The sequence below is a fragment of the Mycena indigotica genome (assembly GCF_014461135.1).
Source record: "Mycena indigotica strain 171206Taipei chromosome Unknown Mind.scaff0009, whole genome shotgun sequence".
In the NCBI taxonomy this organism is placed as follows: domain Eukaryota; kingdom Fungi; phylum Basidiomycota; class Agaricomycetes; order Agaricales; family Mycenaceae; genus Mycena; species Mycena indigotica.
This window is the reverse complement of record NW_023503008.1, coordinates 4,427,530-4,446,305: the sequence shown is the minus strand read 5'-3', so window position 1 is coordinate 4,446,305 and position 18,776 is coordinate 4,427,530. Positions and strand designations below refer to the sequence as shown.

Sequence of the window (18,776 nt, the reverse complement as noted above, 5' to 3'; positions counted from 1 at the left end):
ACATAGGGCTGAAAGTTTTTTTTTGCGCCCACTGGACCCCCCCCCTCCCCCTCCTGCCTTATATAGTAATGATCTCCCACGAAAACGTGACTGATGCGATCAAAATCGCATCAAAATGATCGATAGAGGTCTTGAAAATGGAAAATGTGATTAAATTAAATTGTAACTAGGCTATTATAATGTTCCTATGCCTTTAAATGAACTCTCATATAAAGTTGTATTGCTTCTTGCATCATGATGATATGTTGATGCTATCAAAGACTGTGACAAGTTTAGTCACTTCACCAAAAAAACTGGGTTTCACTGCATTCAAAGGTATAAAATGGCATTTAACATGGAAGATCTACATATGAAAGGCCTCCTAAGGCCTCCTAAGTACCTCTTGAAGCATCCCTACACCAAACACAAAAGTTTTTTTTCTAGGCTCTGGACCCCCCCCTGCCCCATAGCCGTGATAGGCATCTTGCGCCCCCCTTGGATGGCGGCGTCCGGTTCGGGCTTCTGGTTCGAACCCGAACCGGACTGAACTGAACGTGCGTTCAGGTTCAAAGTTCGGCGTGGCCCCGAACCTGAACCGAAAGTTCAGTCCGGCGTTCAGCTGTTAATAAATTTCCTTGAACCCGGTCCGAACGCGTTCGAACGTTGAACGCCGGGCTACCGGACCGCCCATCAATCAGATTAGATGGGAGATATTCCGGATTTGGATGGGTGACTGAAGCCATCAGCGCCAGCTGTCTCTTGACTCCCGCCATCACCAACCACGCCATTGTCCTCCGTCAGCCCAGCACAGTTCGCCCATTGTCCTGCCATTCGGCCGTGTCGGGAGATGCGCTTGCCGCTCGCTCGCGCGCCAGGTACGCAACCAGGGCTTGTCGCTTAATCCTTTTTCGTAACTGAAAACAATTAGCTGGCCTTGAATAAAAGCTCGGTGCTGCAGCGAGACGAACACCAAAAACTCAGTATGGCTTCACCTCTGGGATGCGCTCAGAACCCCGATGGCTCGTTGCGCGACGCGGCTGACATCGCATTTTACAACGATGTCGACGACGAGCAGCCGATCGCTCACCGTGCCAACAACGCCGGCCCATCGAAGACTATCCATCCCATCTTTACCAACATCCAGCCGCTACAAATGGTGGCTGGTGCCCGTCGCTCCAATCGCAAAACGGTTGCCTCCGCTCGCCTGGTTGCTGCGCGAGAGGCAGACGATGAGCTCGAAGCCCGGCCGTCGGTCGCAGCGGGAAAGCGCAAGGCTTTAGCTGGGCGTCTTGTCAAGCGTAAGGTGCGGCGTCTTGCCGGGGCGGCATCTGCGACTACTCCAACTGCGGATTCGGGGTCAGAGCTGTCTGGTAGTGCCAGTGACGAGGACTTCCACGCCGAGGTAAATTTGGCTTATCATTGTTCTTTTGCCGTGACCATCTGATTTGTTTACAGGGAGAAAATGAAATCGAAGGCGAGACGGTTCCAGCAACAGACATCGACGGAGCAACCACGGACGGCGGCCTTGCAACCGACGTTGACGATGATGACACGAATAGTCGAGCGGACTTCGAGAAACTCCGGGCAATGGGGGATATGGACCATGCCAATGTACAAGGTGTCCTGTTGTGATTCCCCAGAGCTGACCGCATTTCCAGGCCGCGCCACACAAGACTCGTTCGGACCAAACCGCTGATATCCGGACCATGTTCGTGCGCAAAAAAGGCCATCCGCACCCGAAAACCGGTGTCATTTCCGACGGCCATGAATGCAAGGCTTGCATGTATGTTTCTCTTCGAACTCCGCTTTCTTTCTCTGACCCTTTCCAGCGCAAACCACGAGGCGAATTCGTTCTTCACGGGTAGCGTTACATCACTCAGACTCCATATTGCGCGGTATGTCTTTCCGCTTCTTTCATTTCTCTGGGGCTGACCAGTTCCCTCAGGCAGAAAGGACACTATGCCATTTACAAGAAACGCTGCGAGGCTGTGGGAGTGCATCCACATCCGACAGCAACGCCAAAACAGCTCGTTTCATTGAGGTACTTGTTCAATCATATGAATTATCATTGCGCTAATGCGCTATGTAGCGCGCAAGACTTTGATGATACTCTTCGCTGGTGAAGGTATCATACTTGACCTAGGCTAGAGTTTTGTTCAGCTTAATATCTTGTTGTAGAATATCCAGGCTATGTTACCAATCCTGGTTATGGCTGCAAAGAGCATCTCTGTAGGGCACCTGGTCTCCAGACTCCAGCATCAAGCATAGGATGACAGATATGCATGCCTCAATGACTGCAAAATTGGCCACAGAAACAACCATAACCAAGGAGTGGTTCAATAAACCATGAGATAAGGTGGATTATATGCACTATGTGCAGACTTGTGAAGCTTGAATATAATTGAATATATTCATAATATATTCATATTCTGAGCCCAATTATGATTATGAATATGAATACAATTATAATATGCTCCAGCAGAGAGAATATATTATGAATATGAATAAATTATGAAAATTTCGTATTCATAATCATAATTGGACAGCACTATGTACATGTTAATCCTTGAGCCCAAATATACGTCTCTCATACTTTGCAGGATATCTATAACATTACCCAGACGTTCTCAAGTGAACGGAATCCTACCGTCTGGCGCATTTTATCAACCTTTGAATTCCTGATCAATCGCCTGGACAACAATGGCACAGCAACCTCAATATGCCGAAATTCACAACACACTTAATTCCGGCGTACGCAGCCTTCAAAAAAACTTCAATCACGCCCAATCAACTTCAAGTGCATACTTTATCTGCTTGGGTAAGTCTTTTAGCTCAAGTTCGCATCCTTGTATTGATTGATTTAGTTCTGGACTCTAATGTCAAAGATCTGTACTTCCGCGCAGAGTGGGGACCACAGTCTACTGGATACATCAGAGGAATGAATCTCCTGCGTCAAACGGTGTGTGTTCTCATCGACTGGGTTGATTTACCAGATTTCATGTGATTGCCAACAGTTTAATCGATACAAGTCACGTCGAGTGGCCGAATCCGATACTCAACCACCAGCGCAAAGTGTTTCCGCCATTCAAGCACCGGCACAGCCTTCACAGGCTTATGGTAGCGCGTTTCTCGCTGCGGCGATCAACTCGATCCGACAGCAAGACCAAGCAACAGCAAATCCGGATGCAGAGCTCAATGCATATCTGTCCGCACCCGTTGAAGATCAAGCAGACGTGTTGCACTACTGGGGGGTATGTGTTGTCTGCAACAGTGATGGGTCCCGAACTCACTATCCATAGCACAATACATCAATGCCCACCCTGCGCGCAATGGCCCGTGATTTCCTCCCTATCCAGGGCTCGGCAACATCAGCGGAACGTGCATTTTCAAGTGGGGGGCGTACAGGAACAAAACTGAGGAACCGACTCACTCCTAAGGTGTTCGAAGCTCTCCAGCTCCTCAAGAGTGGATACCGCAACGGCCACATCAGTGCAGCTGCTGATGCGGGCAAGCACTTGGACGCGCTTATCGCTGAGCTCAACGATGACGAGTTTGGATCATCGGCAGTCGCAGAAGAGGTGTCCGACGATGATGATATTATTGACAACTAAGAATGTACATACTTGTGCGTTGAATAAGATGTGTTCTCGATGACATGAAGTTCAGCGTTTGAACCGAGTTCGAACCTGAACCGAACCGCCTTGAACCACCAAGTTCAGGTTCGGCGTTCACAAAAAATCTGCCTGAACCTGAACCGAACCGAACGCCGCCATCTCTAGTCCCGACGTAAAAGAGATTGCCCCCGCGCTTGACAACGAGCTCCTTCTCGCTCCCCACGAGCGCGCTCAAGTCGGAGTCTGGGCGCCATACCCCCGCGCTGTCGTCCCACTGCCCGGCAAGCGCGAAGGCCAGATATGCAGCTTTGTGCAGACATAGTGATCGATCTGGAAGATAGAGGATGTGGTTGAGCCAGCTGTTTAAAATGTCAAATTTTCGATGGAGGTGATATATACGAGCGTACCGGGCGGTTATGGGGCTCTGTGGAACTGCTCAACCAATGAACCCCGGAGAGAAGGAATACACACCGACGAGAGGCGCTGCCAGGGATCGTCAGTGGCGGGGCAGATAACCGGAAGGTCCTTCATGGGCCGGAAGGGCACTTTGAATCGCTTCAAATGAAGTCGAGCCGCTTGTATGGCGTGAGGAATCTGAAATCGAAATGAGGGCTATCCTCGGAACGAAAGAGTGTGTGAACCTGGACGTTCCTCGTCGCCCGTATCTCCAGAAGCTGTGAGCGCTGGTCAGATATGAGGAGAGAGTTGGTTTGAATACCATTACCATTTTCATCTCCTGGTACTTGGCCTCGATGTCGTCGAGGAGGTCATTGAAGTGATTGCGTTCTGCCGCCATAGCATCGTCAAGCCGCTGGTATCTCACCGTTACCACGCTGATGCCTTGGTAGAGTGGAAATACCCGTTGAAACTCATTGCTCTTCTCCTCGTTGTCCACACGCAACTCGTCGTTGACCGCCAACATGTCTGTCAGCGCCCTCTGCGCAACGTCAAACGCGGTTTGGGCCGTTTCTTGAGCAGCCTTGCTGCGCTGTACAACTTAGCCCAGTAGACTGAGGGCGCACGGAGGTGGTCTTACCTTACACAGGTTAGAGCTGACGTCCGTCACGGTATTTCGGGTATTTCGGGCGGAGTCAGCGTTCTGCGCACCTTTTGAGCATCGTTGTAGAGCCAGAAAGTGAGTGAGAGCGCACCGGTGCTAGCCCCCTATCTAACTCAAAGTCATCTCCTTTGGCTGCTGCCTTGTCTCCCTCGCCCTCTCCGTCAGCATCTTCCGAATCTGTCTCTGACTGGGAGTCCGGCCGCGGAGCCTGTGCTTTTTGGCGGTTCTGCGAGACACGTCAGCCACTGTAGATTTTCACTCGAGCGGGACAGTACATACCATGCGCCCACCGTGCCTTTCGCGGCTCCGCGTTCTGGCCCGCGAGGATGTCGCCATCCGTTGGTGGTGGTCGGGAAGAAAAAAAGGTCGGCGTGACGCTGATTGGCTGGTGATCTGATCGGTGTTTCGGCATGGCGTCGGGCATAATCGGAGCAAGCGTGGCCATCTCCACAACCTTCCACGCGACACCGCTCTTAGAGTGAAGACCGACTTGGAGGTCAGCGCGAGGCTGAGGATGGAATGAAGAAAAAAGTCTCCCCGGAATCGGAACCAGAACCCAAATCTCTCGAAGAATCCATCCCGAGAAGCGCGAGGTCTGACTGTTATCCAGCGCTCTCTGCTCGGAACCGAGACCAGCTGAGGGCCAACGGGCGCTATCGAGTCAGAGCGCGATGGGGAATACTAGTCGCGGTTGTTGGCGGGGGGTGTCTGGGAATGAGGAGTATAGAAGCGGAATTGTATGTAGTAAATAGCGTACCTAGTTCTAAGTGTGGACGCAGGGACAGAGGAAAAGTGAAGATAACTATAAGTATAGTAGCGAAGGGAGAGGAATGGTATGAAAGCAGATAGTCATTGGGAAAAGCGGTCTTGAGAGGCGAGAATGCGAAACCACTGTGAATACGATGTGGATTTTATAGCCGTCTTCCACGATATTGGCAGTCTAAACGAGCCGCCTGGGCCCTGGAGTCCTGAGATCGGCTCTCGGGGTCGTAATTAAGCTCCTTTGAGCCCGCGTTTGGTTACAGCGGCGGAAACGACGCAAGAGATGCCGACAGTGTGGGGATTTCGAATTTGAGGAAGGGGACAACGAGCTCCAGAACGGAGCCGCCGGACGACCGCAGAGCGAATGGCCGTTGTAGAGGTATATGAAGAGTGGGTGGGGAAGTCGTGACTCCAGCCAGACGAGGCTACGAGCCATGGGAGAAGCGTATTGGTCGTATAAGCGACTTTTGCGCGAAAAGATGGTGGCGACAGTGTTTCGCAGAGCGCATTAGGTCGCTGCGGAAGGCGAAGGCTTCGATTTAGGATGGGGACACATTGACAGCCTGTACAGCGCCAAGCACCACGTTATAGGATGCGGGAGGAGGAGGGGATTGCCGACATCGGAAATGAGGTGGCGGAATCGATTGACGGTGGCGGGGGGTGATGAAGAGGCATAAATAGATCAGCGATAAGTCTTTTCTTCGCGTATAATGGCGACCGATGGGGGCTTATGCAACTTGGGGTGTTTAGCGCCATATTTGACGACGGCGACAGAGAATGGCAGCGGCGCCAGCATTGGATCGTTGACAAGGACGAGCATCGTCCTCGGAGAGGGGGGAGGAACGATTTGGGCACGAGGAAGGACAGGGAACAGTGCTGTGTTGCGTGGTCTCTGCAAGAAATCAGCTGCGCAGAGAAATAAGCAAAGAACGCACCTTTGCATCTCCAAATCTATTTAGAGCACTCACCCCAGAATCTATATCCACTCTTTGAAGCCAATATGCCTTTGTTGCAGGACGCGCACGACTTTTCAAGTCGGTCGTGGTCGTCCAAGAGGTAGTACAACTGCCAAGTCCCGGTCTTGGACAGCTCCATCGTCTACAAGGCATCCGGATTAAAGCCTCAGTTGCGGGTGAAACACGAGAAGTCGGCATTTGTGGAGGGGAAGGCCGATGACAGCTTTGCCTGCGAAAATCTAAGGCGATGTGCGTGAGTATGGGCGGGACAGCCAAGGGAGTCGATAACGCACCGTGAAGGGCGCACATATCTCTCAAGTACAACTAGGACACCCCAGATAGGCTCGTTCAGCGACATCCTTCCGCCCGACCCAGCTCCATCGACCCGCCGCCCATCGTCGTTCTTGGCAGCAGTGCCACGTCATCGACCGTGAGGCTCTGGCCGGGCGTGTTCATGAGCGTGTCCAACGGCAGTACGGTCGAGAAGGGCCGTTTGCGTGCTGGGGACTGGGGACTGGGGACTGGCAAGTGCGAGCGCTACTGATCTCCAACCATCACCACTCTCCGCCCAAAGACGGTCCTGGCGTAATCTACGCCTTGGACCTCAAATTGCGAAATGGGCAGCGCGTTTTCAAGATCGGACACACGTCTTTACCCAAGAATCGCCTCCGACAGCTCAACAAGTGCACCACTCGCTACTGGGCTGCAATGTGGCATGTCCGGGATCGCAAGCGAATGGGTAGCACTCCTTTTAGTGCCCGCGTTGTCGTACTAACGCGGCGCAGAAAAGGTCTGCCACGAATGGTTCAGGCCCGCCTGGCTCGGGAGGGTGCCCTGTTCCGTATGTGGTCACAACCATATTGAACTCCATGCTCCGCGTCTCTGTGGTGGGCGCAACGGAATCGTCCGAGGTATTGAACAACTGATCCTTTTTATCAAGTCTGAGGCTGAAGTGCTCCGTATAATGTAGTGTAGAGTAGTTTGATACACTGTTCATGTATATATTGTTTGTAATAAGCAATCACTTTGACTGTTTGACTTGAATTTTGGACGCAGCGCGGCTTCAAGGATTTTGTTTCAAAGCGGAGCTGGGCATGTGCCTCATGATGATGTGATTAGTGGGCATTGTAGGCAATCACATAAGCATTCTGTCACAATATCATCCAAGGTACCCCTACCTGAGCTGCAAGGTGTACCCTAGGGTATACCCCAAGGTATACCCTAGGGTAGCACAGAAATATCATATTTCTTCACGCCTATTAGTCCTGACAAAAAGCTAATCTTTTAGTCACACTGAAAGGTGTACAGAAAGATGCCCTTTCCTTTCCCCTTTTGGGCAATCACAAAGATGTTCTTTGTGATAGTCCAAAAGAGGCACAGAAAGACGATCTTTCTGAATGTCTTTGTGTGTCAATGAAAGTTGTTCTTTGTGCAACACAAAAGGCACATCAAAAGCCCTGATTTTCACTTGGCCTTTTTGCAAAAACACAAAGATCACAATTTGTTGTAGACAGAAAGTTGGACAAAATGGCAGTCTTTTAATTGCTCTTTCATTGTGATGAAAAGAGAGTCTTTCTATGGTACTTAAAGATGGATAAAAAGAAATCATTTTGGTGTCTATTTTTATTCAGATAAAATATCTTATTTCTTTCCAAAGGAAATATATATTAAAAGGTGATATTTGTGTTCATGTTTCTGAGGGAAAAGAAAGATTTGAATTTACCGTGTGTTAGGTATGTATCCCGCTCTGCTAGACTGCTAAACGACGGGCTCAGTGTGAGCTACTGTGAACGGTGCAGAACACAGAAATGTTGGAGGGCTGGCGCTGTGAGTGGGAATGGCATCTGGGGTGCAGACCAGCTGTGGTGCGCCAACACCGTCCTTCTTGTCAAGCTCCAGCCCCCGATCCTTGTTGACCATTTCTTCCTCCAGTTCAAATCATGTCCCAGTGTCCAACGCCCACTAGCCCTTCTTCCTATCCGTCCAACTCAGCAGCTGCCGCCAATCTCGCAAAGGAAGGGCAATCGCTGCTACGGCACTAGAACAGGGAGGGCGTCGCAGAATTCCCGGTGGTAGGGCGAAGAGAAGAGCTTCGGGAGGATATAGTTCTCTTGGTGCGTCTCATTCGGCTGATAATAACCAGTGCAATGCTTATGTCGTTCTTCAGCTGGTATCTATCAGCGGCTGACACTATTCGCTGGCTTGGATTCACCTCTATATTTGTGGGAGACTACATACATGCCACGCCACGCTTTCAGCTTCCGCAACCCTTTCGGCCATTCCTCAGGCGGTTGCAACACACAATACCCATTCTTCCGCCCGGCACAACTCCATCTCGACGAGCAGAAGACGAATCACACCCCGTGCCCGTTGTCCAGACGGCCCAAGGAGTATATACGAGTTTGGTGGGAGTGGGACTCGTGCGAGTCCCACTTTGCCCACTAGGTGCCACCAATCAAGCAATTCAGGTGGGATTGCACAACATCAGTGGGACTGGGTCCCGTCGAAATTCATGAATTTCTCATCATCGGATCACGAAACATCAGATTACATCAATCCTCTTCATAATACTCCAATTGCCGCAATCTCCGACTATCCTTCCGCCTTCGCCTCTCCCCTTCCGGCAACACATCGGACTCACTGGTTGTCGTGGCAGCGCGACGACGCTTCCGGGGCTCATCAGCAACTGTCATCGAACCCGAGGTCGAAGGCACGCTGCCTGCAGTGGGTGGGGTGTCTCTCTTGGTGCTAGCAAGGTCAGTCATTTCACCTTGCGACAACTGTTCATCATTCTCTAGCGGCAGGGTAAGTTGCTCCGTAGTCGACGCTGCCGTTCTCGCTGTGGTCGGAGACTCGGAGCTTGACTCGGGGGCAGATTCGGTCCGATGGGAGACGACTGAGGCGGCGCGAGATGACACAGGAGTACTCCACGCCTGAGGAGGAGCTGGAGACGGTGCATGGCTGGCATGGCCGGACACGGACTTGCCGCGCTCTCGAGGTGAAGACCGTGAGGTAGGCCGGCCACGGCGTCGTGTTTCCAGAAAGGCAAGATATGCCATAGAAGCGGTTGGGAGGACCCAAGTGGTTGCGTTGTCCAACGAAAAGAACTCGTGGACAGCATATTCGGGAGGTAAAATCTGAAGTCAAGATGAGATTCCGAAAGACAGACAGGCACTCAGACGCACCGTTTCGCGATACGATATGAGGTCATCACCCCGGATTGCTTCAGCGTCGAAATTGGAGATATCGACATCGGAGTCATCCCAGATGAGGAAAAGGTCGTAATCCATGAGGCAGCATTTTCGAGCGAAAAGAACGGCTCATGTGTTGCATTGCCGAGTTCGAGGGGAAACATCTGAAGTGTGTCCGTCATTATTGAGCATAAACACACGCAAACTTGAATGGCGACGTACAAAGGTGCGGTACTTATGTCCGTCGGTCTCGTGTCGACAATCGTGCGACGGCAGTATTTGCATCACCGGCCTCAGACACAGCAGGCATCGTGGACTGTGGTAAGAGTTAGAGGCGTTGGATTATGATTCTTTGGATGCCCGATTATATACATACCAGACCCTGGCGTTAGATTGAGATCGCACCCCGCTTTCTTGGTGGTATCATACGGCGAGTCAGCGGGAGGGTGAAAGGTTGAAAGGGAAGCATTAATGGGGATGTCGAGGGCGGTGAGTCTTGACACAACCCTGGCCAAGTGCGGCTTTAGCGTCGGTGTAGCTCGTGTGTCCGGTCATATGGCAATTTCTTGCCGCCACGTGTCCACACATTGTTGTGAGTCATTCGGTGAGTTTGCATGACTAGTGGGTGTGGGGGGCGCAGTGTATCGAAGTTTCTGGGAAGCCAGGGACTTGCTCGGCCGGGCGTCCGGACCGTCACTCAGCAGTGGTGGGTGCAGACGACAAGATCGCTGTCGGGGCTGTGCATGACATGATGGGTGACAGCTTCCATCATCGCATCATATTTGATAGCGTCGGCGAGGACAGTCAAGTCCCACCAAGTGGTGCTGAGTTGCACCAATCAGTCATCGGATACACGGGAGTGGGACTGGCACGAGTCCCACTCCCACCATTCTCGTGTACCCTCCGGCCCAAGCCTCAGGGCCAATCGAACTTTTCTCGGCTTTGGATAACTGGGATCTGGGGGCTAGCACCGACGCGACAACGTTGTCGAGTGCCCCGGGAGCGACCGCGCTGCTTTACATCTGTGCGCGATGGCGAGGAGTCGACCAGGTGGGCGTTGGGAACAAGGATGGGTTCAAATCCAGAACGTCACCACAAATGTACATGACTAACCCCCGAGATGAGGGATATATACGCTCCAATCCACATCAACGTAAACCAACGGGTTAACGGTGCGCAGAGCGGCAAAGGGAAGCACCAACGTAACGAGCCGGCTGGGGAGATAGAGCAGCAGCAGCGCCTGAATAATTTTCTGTGTCACCGTCCACGAGTTGTCGCCAACAATGAACCACGAGTCCAGCCCCAGTTGTAGTATGCATATCGCGACCAACGGCACAACTGCAAGCATCTTCGCTGTGACGCGCCAGATTTGCATCTCCGCCGTGGATGGGAAGGCAGCCCGCCAGGCAGCACAGTGGATTGCCCCGAACAGGCACGCGACGAGAAGTTCGCGGACCAGACATATGTGCTCCAAGCCCGGCGGCGTGTCATATCCCCAGCCGAACCAGAATGTTGGCACAGCACGCATCCGTTGTGGGTCAAAGCCGTCCCACCACTGCCGGAAGCCAAGTAGCCGCAGGAAGCGTCGACGAAATGGCATTAGTGCCGGGCCTGACACTCGTTTTCTCATAACAGGCTGCTGGACGCGGACCGTGTTTCCAACGACCACAAAGGGCTCTGCAACATCGAGCGGCTTGTCCCACCACACAACCCACGTGAAGAAGTTGACGGCGGTGAACGCGAGTGTCGCCACCTCAAGCTGGGTAAGCGGTAGGCGCTGAACCAAGCGCACCAGGCACTGGAGGATGAACCAGAGGCTCTGGCTGAGTGCCAATGCCTTGCTGTAAACGTCGCCCTTGCTCTTGTCTGTGATGACCTCCCGCGGAATAGCCTGGATGGCCGCAACGGTTGGGTGGTTCATGTCAGGCTTCTTTTGGGAGTGGAAGTACACTAGGTGCTGGCCGGCAACTTGTTCACCCGTTACGAGCGGATCCCCGTCGACGCTGACAAGACCTCCCATGCCGATGAAGAACCCGTGGGTCTTGGATACACCGAGGACTGGAAAACAATGTTAGCCCTGCAGAAAGGCAAGAAGGACTGCTGACGCGTAGAAAACCTCGTCGCCATCGCATTCTGCCTCAGGGCTAGCCCAACAATAAGCTCCGGTGCCAGCACGCCAACAAGCATCAGCTTGAGCCGCGCACGGAACGGATGCGTGCCATGGACAAGCTTCCACCTCAGCCGGGCGACGATGCTGGTGTCCGGGCCGGGCTCAGCAAGGGCAGGGGGTTTCGGAACGTTTGGGTGGATAGAGACCCAAACGCAGGCGAATATAGTAAGCAGGCAGCCGGAGACAATGTCGTAGAGTGTGCGACAATTGTCCGTGCAACCAGTCATGCCCGCGGCGTCAAATGCCCCTGCTACAGCGTTAGCAGTTCGTGCGTGAGCGACAAGTGCAAGCCAGAAGAACATTGGAATCCCCTCTACCATGTCGCCTCTTTTATCATAACACGCAGCCCCAACGTGGCCGGCACGTGCCTGGATCGGCAGCTGCCTGGCACCCAGTATGGAGAACAGAAATAGACACGACATGAGGCAAAGTGACAACACACCTGAGACCGCATTTGGCACCGCAATCCACTCTTGAGAAACGGGCAGGATTCATGATTGCCATCCAAGTACTCAGACTGCTGAAGCAAGAGCTTTCACGGCTAGATGTACAATATCCGATACAGATATGTATGAGAGGCATACTTCCAAACGGCTTAACACCAAGGCTCACCGGGGAACGTTTTGAAGTGGTTTTCGTCGAGCCCGGCTGAAGCGCATGCGCCAGACAAGAACCCGTGCAGAACAGCGTTGGCGTCAAGTTGTTGGCTGATCTCGGGGGCATATTTAACGAGAACGAAACCACTGCCTTCGGAACGGAGCCATAATATCGCTGGTCGGTCCGGGAATGATGTACCGCACAGTAATACATCGGCGAGGAGTTCGATAGCCAAGATGGACCAAGAGCAGCTACCGGCGGGGAAGCCATATTGGTAGTATCGGCAGAGGCATCAGACAATGAGCGAGGCACAATTTGGGGGAAGGAAGAGCGCCATAAGGAGTGATATCGCAGTCAAGGGGAGTATCAGCTCGCCAGCAGAACTGCGCCTGGACGAGCGGGAGTGATAGCGATGTGCGATTTGACATTGTTATTTGGCCCGGGGCCGCAAAAGGCGGTGCAAAAGAGATTTTATTCGTGTAGACCGAAAACAAGAGCGCAGCGGAATTCGCCGCGTCTTTTGTGTCCATATGAAGTAAACGAGCAAGGAAGCGAGGAAGAAGCTTGCCAGCAAGGGTACCTAATGATGGCGGGACAAGGGGACATAGAACATGAAGGGCATCGCTCGTTAGAAAAGACATTGTTGGGGGACGAGAAGGCGAGACTGCGGGGAATACATCTCAAGCGATAGTGACAATCGAATTCAAGCGGCTGTGAGTGCTGAGATCGTCTGTCGGCTTCGCAATTGATCTCTTTTATGCACGCGTTGCTTTGCAGCAGCCGAGATGGCGGGAGAGGTGTCGACAGTGTGGGGATTTCGAGGAAGAGCACAATGAGCTCAAGGACGGAGCCGCCACATATCCGGAGGGTAAATGGACGTGGTAGAGGATACAAATAGTGGGTGGGGAATCCGTGACTCAAGCAGGAAGAGGCTCCCAGCCATTAGAGAACCGTGTTGGCCACATAAGCAACTTTTGCGCGAAAAGATGACGGCGACAGTGTTTCGCGGACCGCATTGTGTTCCGGGGGAAGGCGAAGACCTCTAATATACGATGGGGAAACGTTGACAGCCAGAAGATGGCTAAAGACTGCTTTATGGGATGCGGGCCGAGGAGGGCGTTGGCGACGTCGGGAATGAGGTGGTGGAATCGATTGGCGGTAGCGGGGGGTGATGAAGGAATATGGAGAGATGAGCGGGAAGCCTTTTCTTCGCGTGTAACGGCGAGCGATGGCGGCTCATGGAACGTGGGGGTGTTTGACGCCATATTTGACGACGGCAACGAAGAATGGCAGCGGGACCAGCGTTCAATGGTGGGAAAAGATGAGTATAAATGTCGGAGAAGAGAGAGGATCATGTTGGGCACGAGGAAGAACGGGGAATAGCTCCACTCTGCGCGGTTTCTTCAAGGTGTGAGCGCGGCATAGAAAATCTAGTCGAAAAGCGCACCTCTGCTTCGGCCAAGCTGTTGCTAATGGTAGCGCCAGACTATATATCCGTTTGTACAACCCCTGGGCCTCTTTTACCAGCCGCGCGCGACTTTTTCAAGTCGGTCGTGGCGGTCCCAGCCAAAAGGACAAAGTCTCGGACTTGAATGGCTCCATCGTCTGTATGGCGTCCGCAGTGAAGGTGTAGTTGCGTATTGAACGCGAGAGGTCGGAGTTTGTGAAGGTGGAAGGCAGAGGACAGCTTTGCCTACGACAAGTGAAAGTAATGTGGGTGAGTATTAGCGGGACAGCCAAGCTTGTTGATAACGCACCATGAGCGCCACAAGTATCTCTCAATTTCGGCCAGGAAGCCCCAGATTAGCGTGCTCAGCGACATCCTTTCGCTCCACCCAGCTCCATCGACCCGCGCGCCCATCATCGTCCTTGGCAGCGTTTGAGCGGTGCCACGTCATCCCGCGTCATCGACCTTGAGGGTCCCATCCGAGCCGCTGGTAGGCGAGCAGTGCCGCAGAGGAGAGTCGTCCGCGTTCTGCGTGGTGGGGACTGCGCGATCGACATGAAGGAGGAGAAGAAGAAGCCGGTTTCCTTTTTGGGCTCGATGCCGATCCGCTGATGCCTTCTTGTTTCCTCCGCTCATGAGCCCGCCATCCGCGGCCACGTCTCCGTCGTCCACGGCGTCAGAGCCCGCCGTCATCGAAGCACATCTGGGCATTCTTGGTCCCCTGTGCCTGAGCGCCAGCGGGTAGTTAGGTATGCATCTTCTTTCACGCTTTTTGCTCTGCTAAACGACGGGCTCAGTGGGAACTGCTCCCCATGCCCTGCAAGCCCGAGATGCAGGATTCAGAAATGGTGGAGTGCCGGCGCTAGGAGAGGCAGAAAGGGAGACATTGGGTGTAGGGGCTGGCTGTTGGCTGTGGTGCGCCAAAATTTAGGCTGTCCCTCTCGTCAAGCTCTTTCTGACATTTTTTCCCCCAGTCCCGGGCCGGTAATCCTAGTGAACAACGGAGTAGTGAAAGCTGTACTGCCGCCCCATGCTCCCCACCACCGACTAGGAGGATCATGTTTTGCGAGTTTTGAGTCTCTCGCTGGAGCAACTCGAAACTGCCGCCCAACGAGGCTTCCGCCATGCTTCGGAGCTCGCGCGCGAGTGTGGGAGATAGAACCCTCTATCGGGCATACCCTACATCCGCGACAGCACACACTCCCGCCACCAACGGCGAGCTTCCTGCACCGTTATTCAAGGGCCTACTCGCAGAAAAAGGCTCAAATGCTACCCTCGCTCACAAAGCAACCTCATTTCCACTCGCCTGTACCCTTTCTACTCGTCTCCCGCGTCAACACTCGCCGTATTCCCCACATCCTTGCGACTATTGTCCCAATCTACGTCGACATATTCTATGCTCGCGCGGCAGATATCGCTCCAGCGACTTCAAGTTCACGGCCGGAGGTGAAGGCTTTTGGCGGAGGGGTTGTGGAGGTGTGCGTGGTATATGCAGAGGAAGATTCAAGGCGGATTGGCGATGTGTGAAGGCCCAAAGGCGCGTTGTTTGGCGCGTTTAGCCGGGTGGTGAGTCAGTTTGAGTGCTTATCGTTCTTGACTGTTGACACTTTTTAGTCGACTAATATGATGAATTTTCCAGTTTGTACATAGTCGTCAATGGTCAACGATACACTTCATCAAGCTCCTCTCCGCTTAGCTGCACAAGCTCATCGTAAATCTGCGGCGCGCTCTCCTGCAAGTTGTTCATCTGGACGCCCTCCAGGCCCTGTATCTTGTCGCGGATTTCCTCCAGCCGTTTCCGCACGAACGCCGCGCGTTGCGAGCACAGCACCCAGTCGAAATGGAACGTCCTGTCCCGCTCCTTGACGGCGATGTGGTGGAGGCCCAGCACGTATGCATCGTCTGGGCTCGGCGCGGAGACAGTGAAAGACGAGCGGGAGCGGAAAAGCTCATCAAGCTCCCTATCTTCGAGCTCCGAGACTGCATTGAGTACAGAGTTGGAGTGCAGGGGGACGAGGCGGATGATACAGGTGCCCAGGCCCTCTATATAGTTGAACACGATGAGCGGACGACCGGGAAGGCGCAGGTTTATCCACTCGAGGGTGAGAATGAGAATGTCGAGTTTGAATGACTCGTAGCTGTGTCGTAAGTTGAGCCGGAGGAAGGTTTCGCTGTGCTTTGCGTGGAAGGGCGACGTAGGCCCGCGGTTCCGCAGCCGCATGGTATCTACAAAGATGTCATTCAAGCCTCAGACTGGGTGGACAAAACGACTCACTGGCCAGCTCGCAGCCATATGAGCGATGGTCGTGCACCCACGAAGCCTTCTGACACTTCTTGTCGCAGTAGAAGTTCCCAACACAGGCAGAGCATCGCCTGAAACTTGCCGTTGGTGCGATTCGGCCACACTATGACGCGTATTGAGCAAGGTATACCACAGCATACTCAACGAACTTACAGTAGGGTTACCACACATTCGGCGCTCAACAAACTCCTTTGACTCGTACGCTTCCAGCAACTCCACCTGCCCCTTGGCTAACTTGAACAGGCTCCACCAGTAGCAAGTGAGCTCAGGCTGGGATCGAGGATCTGGTTCCTTGTCGCCTAGCGCGTCAAAAATGTTTTTCTGCTGTTGTAGCGCGCGGATAACAGGGTGGAAGACCAACGCCGTTGGAAAGCATAACGTCAGAATACGTTGGGCGCAGAGAGTGCTGAGTTCCGGCTGCTCCCGCGGCTCGTCCACAGTCACCCACTTCAAGACGCCGAGCAGGCCCGCATCAATGACGCGGGGAAGGTATGTCCAAGTATCAACCGCCGTGAGAATCCCTGCGAGTGTGAAGAGACAGGCAGGTAATACCGTCACAGGCAGCCTAACTGGCGAAGCGATTAGGCGTGTGAGGGTCTCTTGCAGGCCATAGTGAGCAAGCGCTGTGGCATATGTCGTCGGCGGTGTTCCGGGGGGAGGAATAGCGAGTGCGTCGACAAGAGCAATCAGCCCAAGCAGCTCCACATATTCACTGTCTTCACGGATCTGGCCTGTTACTGCTGGCACATAAGCTCCGATGGCGTCAATGATCAGCTTGCTGAAGTCAGTTTGCAAATGTGCCGTCTCGATTCCCGCGATTATCTCGTCCGCCACTGCAAAAACGGAGTGGAGGAGTTCCAGCAGCTCGTAGACAGCCCCGAGGCTCTCCGCTCGCCGTCGCACATGCTGGCTGTCAGTCAGCTTGGCCTGGATCAGCTCAGCCCACAGCCTCCCTGTGAGTCGGGCAATGCCGGGTGTGATGGCGGGGTCGGTTAGCATTCCGGAGCGCTTGACAAGACGAGCCGTGGGCAACACGCAGACCAACATCGGCCCACAGATGTTCTGGAGAATGGCGGAGGACTGGACCAAATCGCCAGACGAATCTGCAAAGTGCTCTATGGCAAGGATATAGCACCAAAGGCGCGGCCATAGCGCTTTGGCGGCGGAAAGATCGATGCCAGGGTGGCACGCAGAGGCGAGATTAAAAATCGCTTGGGCAACCTTGACCAGGGACTCGTCTGCCGTCGTGCGCAGACGGCTTGCGATAAGCTCGGGGGAAAGGAGGTGGTAGACGATGGCTAGAAGTGACGAGCATGTTTCTGGGGAAGAAAAGAAGAGCAGCTTTTTGAGAGCAGGGATGGAGCCTTTCAGCGCTTGCTGGGCAATAACCTAGGTAAATCAGCGCCAATTCCAAAAGTCATGAGACGTAGCTTACTCGCTGAGTGATGGGCAGTTTCTCCAATGCAGAGAGAGGGAAGATTGCGGGTGGCATGGTCGTGTGCGGACGGAACGGAGCAAGCCTTGCTCTTTATACCGTTGCCGTTCAACGGACCAAGCGCACGGAGACAAAGCTTTCATAGCTTTGGGTGATCAGCGCTTTGTCTACTTCAAGAGTCTTCAATCATGACATGAGCGGGGATTTGAGAACTCGGCCCGCGATAGGCCCCTGGGTACAAGCGTCGCATTGCGCCTATAGCAGCACGGGGTCGCACGGGGTCGTTGTCCTCAGCACGTTGGTTGCCGCGGGAAGGAGTAGGCGTTCTCGCGATGGTAGTTAAGCCAGCCTCGACTCTACCATCCCTCTTCCTCGGGTTTTCGCCTAGTTGTTGTGGGAAATGCGTGGAGACGCAGCTTGCCGTTCGTGAGCGACAACAGCGCGCATACAGAGTCCGAGAGCTGGAGGCAGTGAAGGGGTTCCGCGGCCGTGCATCGTCGGGAAAAGCTTCAGACAGGTCAAGATATGATACGACTGCATGAACGCGCTGGTACCCACCTAGATGACCAACAATGCCCGATGGTAGCCCCTCCCATTCCCTGCTGATGACGACAGTCAATGCAGCTGTCTGCGGCCCGCGGGCCTGGCACTCGAAACGCCAGCGCTGGCTGTAAGAGGCTGAGAAAAACAACAATGACGGGGTAAGACAACCTTAGTCGTTGCCTCGCGCGCCACCACTGGCAATTGACGCAGCGCGAGCGTGAAATGGGATTGGACAAACTTGGCAAAAACCGAGGATGCCTTGAGTCAGTCAAGTTGGCGATAAGCGGTCTTTGGCTTCTTGTGTGCGTCATCTGCGCTGCATACGACAGTCGGGCCCGGGAGGGATGCGGGCGGTAAAGCGGGGTGGTGGAGCGGAAGAAGGAGGGACGGGCCGATCACGCCGCCACGTCACGGTCACACGTCAATTTCTTCTTCTCTTGACGACCACTCGCTTCAATATCGGATATATTATATCGCGACTCGCCAACGGCACGAACATGGGACGTACTGCTGGCAAGAGACACATGGCTCAGGCAGTCTGTTTGCTAGGTGGCCCCCACACGCACGGGGCGGCTGGTGCGTTTTTACAGCTGACGTCAACGGGCAAGTCTGACTGACTTTCTATTGTGGGTACGGATTCAGCTACCACTGGCGACTGCAGCGGGCAAGCCTGCTACATTGTGAGGAGAGGGTTGGAAACTTGAAGAGGAGCCCCGCCGT

At 53.6% G+C, this 18,776-nt stretch overlaps 4 protein-coding genes across 4 annotated transcripts; all 4 read right to left on the bottom strand.

Annotated features, from left to right (window-relative positions):
• Positions 1-3,641: 3,641 nt before the first annotated feature.
• MIND_01113300 (uncharacterized protein) lies at positions 3,642-5,007 on the bottom strand (the record flags this gene model as incomplete). Its single annotated transcript, XM_037367696.1, has 9 exons — positions 4,933-5,007; positions 4,745-4,879; positions 4,630-4,692; positions 4,318-4,581; positions 4,235-4,267; positions 4,065-4,187; positions 4,001-4,017; positions 3,729-3,952; positions 3,642-3,679 (listed from the first exon to the last, which is right to left on the bottom strand). Exons 1-9 carry the CDS (start codon positions 4,987-4,989, stop codon positions 3,642-3,644), a joined length of 954 nt encoding a protein of 317 aa, XP_037217090.1. The 5' UTR covers positions 4,990-5,007.
• A 5,663-nt stretch (positions 5,008-10,670) lies between these two features.
• Positions 10,671-12,034, bottom strand: MIND_01113200 (uncharacterized protein; the record flags this gene model as incomplete). The annotated part of the gene is made up of 2 exons (XM_037367695.1): positions 10,671-11,620; positions 11,668-12,034. The coding sequence occupies 2 exons, from the start codon at positions 12,032-12,034 to the stop codon at positions 10,671-10,673; spliced, it is 1,317 nt and encodes a 438-aa protein (XP_037217089.1).
• Positions 12,035-13,246: 1,212 nt separating this feature from the next.
• On the bottom strand, positions 13,247-14,333 carry MIND_01113100 (uncharacterized protein; the record flags this gene model as incomplete). The annotated part of the gene is made up of 5 exons (XM_037367694.1): positions 13,247-13,730; positions 13,777-13,866; positions 13,918-14,022; positions 14,087-14,197; positions 14,242-14,333. 5 exons carry the CDS (start codon positions 14,331-14,333, stop codon positions 13,247-13,249), a joined length of 882 nt encoding a protein of 293 aa, XP_037217088.1.
• A 1,103-nt stretch (positions 14,334-15,436) lies between these two features.
• On the bottom strand, positions 15,437-17,570 carry MIND_01113000 (uncharacterized protein; the record flags this gene model as incomplete). Its single annotated transcript, XM_037367693.1, has 4 exons — positions 15,437-16,002; positions 16,052-16,181; positions 16,232-17,467; positions 17,514-17,570. 4 exons carry the CDS (start codon positions 17,568-17,570, stop codon positions 15,437-15,439), a joined length of 1,989 nt encoding a protein of 662 aa, XP_037217087.1.
• Positions 17,571-18,776: the final 1,206 nt, after the last annotated feature.